Source organism: Fragaria vesca, linkage group LG1 (genome assembly GCF_000184155.1).
Source record: "Fragaria vesca subsp. vesca linkage group LG1, FraVesHawaii_1.0, whole genome shotgun sequence".
Taxonomy (NCBI): domain Eukaryota; kingdom Viridiplantae; phylum Streptophyta; class Magnoliopsida; order Rosales; family Rosaceae; genus Fragaria; species Fragaria vesca.
The window spans coordinates 2,025,492-2,029,334 of NC_020491.1; the positions used below are offsets into that span (position 1 = coordinate 2,025,492).

General features: G+C 36.6%; 1 protein-coding gene across 1 annotated transcript in view; it reads right to left on the reverse strand.

The window, feature by feature from the left end:
* Nucleotides 1-1,113: 1,113 nt before the first annotated feature.
* Nucleotides 1,114-3,843, reverse strand: part of LOC101314495 (NADH--cytochrome b5 reductase 1-like) — a 4,840-nt gene continuing 2,110 nt past the window's right edge. Inside the window, exons 5-9 of the mRNA XM_004287166.1 lie at nucleotides 2,857-2,937; nucleotides 2,682-2,771; nucleotides 2,337-2,402; nucleotides 1,683-1,769; nucleotides 1,114-1,533 (exon numbers count right to left, since the gene is read on the reverse strand). Coding sequence (XP_004287214.1) covers nucleotides 1,441-1,533; nucleotides 1,683-1,769; nucleotides 2,337-2,402; nucleotides 2,682-2,771; nucleotides 2,857-2,937 — 417 coding nt within the window. The 3' untranslated portion in view covers nucleotides 1,114-1,440. The remainder of the gene's footprint in view (nucleotides 1,534-1,682; nucleotides 1,770-2,336; nucleotides 2,403-2,681; nucleotides 2,772-2,856; nucleotides 2,938-3,843) is intronic.

The window sequence follows — 3,843 nt, forward strand, 5'->3', positions numbered from 1 at the left end:
CCGCGAGTTGGCACGCCATCGCACACATCACCAAGCCAGAAGGACACGTGTAGCCCAAAGAAGCTCTCAGCCCATTGACACGTGGCCGAGACGATTTTTGAGCCAACAGTCTCATTATGTATAATGATTAGACGGCTAGACCCCCAGATAGTAGCAGCAAGATTAGACGACCGACCTGGGCAGTAGCAGCAAGACTGGACGATCAGGTCCAGGCAATAGCAGCAAAATTGGACGACAAGATTGGACTACCAGGAAGTAGCAGCAAGATTAGACGACCAGGTAGTAGCATCAAGATTGGACAACCAGGCAGTAGTAGCAAGATTGGATGACCAAGGAATTTGAGGATAAGACAGTAGCAAAATTGGAGGATAAATCTTCAAGCAATAGTAGTAGAAGTGGAGAAGGCAGTCGCAAGAAGTGGAAGATAAGGCAGTAGAAGAATTTTAGTACAAGGCAGTAACAAAATCAAAGGATAAATCTTCAAGCAATAATAATAGAAGTGGATAACTGCAGTAGCACAGAAGTGAAGGATAATGCAGTAGCAGAGTTAACCTTCATTATCTTAGTCTTTAAGCAGTAGTAGAACTAGAGGATTGCCAAAACATACTTGTGCTACTACTGAGATGTTAACCCCTGCTACTACTTTTACTGGAATTAACTGTTAATACACTAAGTTATTGAAACATGCTGTTGTATTTCATTTACTGAAAAATCTCAAAAAGAGACTTTTCTCTTCTAAAAACATATTTAAATTAATGTAAAGTTAGTTTGGTAAATTAAATTATGACACATAACATGTTGGGAAAAGATTGTCTTTAATTAAAAACTGTCATTATTTGTTTAACAACACAACACAAGTAGATTTATTTGTTTCAAATCCTTTTAAATGATGTATATGTGATTTTCTTTATTTCTAAACTAGAAAAATAAAACCCAGTATCATTTAGTCTAGTGGTATAGTCTCTTCTTTAGTAAGTGGGAGGTTGCGAGTTCGACTCACACAGTTATAAATTACCTGATAGAAAAAAAAACTAAGGAAAATAAAAAAGTGAACACATCAAATTGATTTTTCCAGTTTTTCCTCGTAAAATTGAATTCTTGTTTTTTTTTTTTCAACGTTTTCAGAAATATCTCACTGAACGCCTTTTTCATGTTATTTCATATTCAAAAATGAAAATACAAGCATGAAAACGTTACCGAACACCAAGATTGTATCATCTGTCCACTTGAAACTTAAAAGATACAAGTTCTGAGGAAATGCCACATTCAAACCATCGTTGATTTGCACCGACATCAAATATACTAGTATCACAGCCACGGAAACCATGGAATTTCATAATAGCAAGAATTCGTCTAATTCACTTGCTCTAATGAAGAAGAGGAAAGTCCCAAACTCAAAGCAATGGGAGCTGATAGTAAGTTGAAGGCCGGAAGAGAGGATCAGAACTGGAACTGCATATGAGGGGCATATTCAAGTGATTCAAGATGAGCAGCCATGGCCTTGTTCATGGGTGGTGGACCACATCTTAGGATCTACAGATTCCAAAAACATAGTAACCATTTGCTTAGCAAACGTAATGCAATCTATTTTCATTTCTAAGCGGCAAGACAGAACGCTAACATTTCTGCAAGAGTTTAGGGGACATGACAACAAATCAATTAATTCACAAATAGTTAATTACCTGTATATCAGGGCCAGGGGCGGGCAAATGGGTTTGAATCATTTCCTTCGAGACAAATCCAACTCCCCCATCCCATACTTCAGGAGGCTGAAAAGTAAATAGTTTGTTAGGAGAAAAAGAAAATAGCCAGTCATAGACTCACATCTCTCATGGCATATAATATGAGCTACAGTACTGTAGAATACCAGTAATTATAACTCTCGCATCTCAGTATAAGTTGAACGTATGACTAACATGTTAATAATTTATAATCATGGAAACTCACTTTTAGTTGATTTAACGTCCCACAAAACATACAAATAAACAGCGGTATTTTCAGGAAGTGTCATGCAATCTCTGGTCAAATTGAGTGCACTAGAAAGCTCCGCTGGCTATTTGAACTAAAAAGATGTTCACACACACCCACGATTAACAGAGTTCACCAGTTATACTTGCTTCAGTTACATTTATTGGATGCCATGACAATGTTGAAGACCAACTTCTTGAAAAATAACAGCAAAGAATATTAATGTGGCATAAAAAAAAAGAAAACTTAATCACTGAAAACTAACAAGTAATTTTAAATTTCTATATATTTATTGAGCAACAAGACAGTAAGAAGTATAGGAGAAAAAAAAATTGTTTAGAAATTACTGAACGAGCAACGCAACTAACCTGGTTCAATACGTAGAAGATTTGAAAGCGATCAGGGTAGGTAGTAGCAAGGCCATCCAACTCATCCTGCAAATAGAGAGGAATAAAATATGATTCAATTGCCTCAAAAGCAAGTTTATATTATCAGAAACAAACAGCATCTTCCAACTATTTTCTAAGAACCAGCAACTAGATCAACAGGGCAACCCGAAAGTAGATGAGTAGACAACACTCACATTGCCATGAAAATGAATACTTATATAAACACAAGGGGTTGTCAATGACATCTCGATTAAATTGAAAGGTAGAATCTTCTCAAATATTCCCAATATAACTCATCGTTTAGAAGCACAAGAGAGTGGATACCTTTAAGAGAATGTCCTCGTGTGTCACGTTGGCATAGATCAGGTGAACCCTTGTTTTGTCTTTGGGATTTTCTAATATTGCCCTAGCAACCTAAAGCAGATGTCAAAAAGATGAAACATATTTTCCAACAGTAAAAGAAAGCACAGAAATTAATGTACCCATTTCATATACATACCTGGAACATCGGAGTGATTCCAGAGCCTCCAGCAAGCATCCCAAAAGCTCTAACTTGGCCAGGTTCATACTTGAAACGGCCCTGGTTGCAGAAATATTTTATAGATCAACTTGGTGAAAAGGAACATAGTAGTTCATAGAAAAGTACATGAATTATTTTAGTGAAGCCATTAATAATGTATTCAGACAGGTAACATAAGAATAGCAGGCTTTACTTGGTGCAAGATTTTAACAAGATCAGTTCAAAAGCATTGTGCTTAGAGAAGTATTAAGTGTACACAGGTAATATGGTCAATATCACGTTTCAACTGTATAGTGCAACATTCATAACCAACAGTCACAAACTTCCACATGGACAGGTTGAACAGCTTTTCTTCAACTCTTAAATGATATTCCAAACTACATGCAGACCAATATCTTTGAACCCATTATTATTATGCAGACCACCTTTTATTCGGATATAGAAGTATTAGATAATTTGAATTAGGTAACATTTCTTTTTTCAAATAATCAAAACACATGCAAAACTACCTGCCTAGCTATATGAGGGACGAAAATGAATAAGGTATCGAAAGTGAATTAAATCAATGAACGAATTGAAACTGTTCAACTTGAACCATTCGTGTTTTTAGTTCTAAATCACATCTTTGAATGCCTTACGATTATCAATTTGGCTGAAAATTTGTAAAGATGATCTACTCATATATACCTATAATGTGAACGGTTAAGATGATAAATATGATCTAAAAGTGGGTCAATTAAGAAAATCCGTACCTTTTGAATAAATAAGGATATTTGAACCTGATAATAATTGTGTGTGTGTGTGTATATATATATACAGTCCGGATCCAAAGAGGACGTCCGAACTGGGCTTAAAGTACGGACGGCCATCCGTTCTCCACCAGACGGTTCCGACGACGGTGCGCCTCCACCCGAGAGTACTCCAGTGGTGTCCCCGACCACTTTCCGTTCCCGGCGAGATCGATTT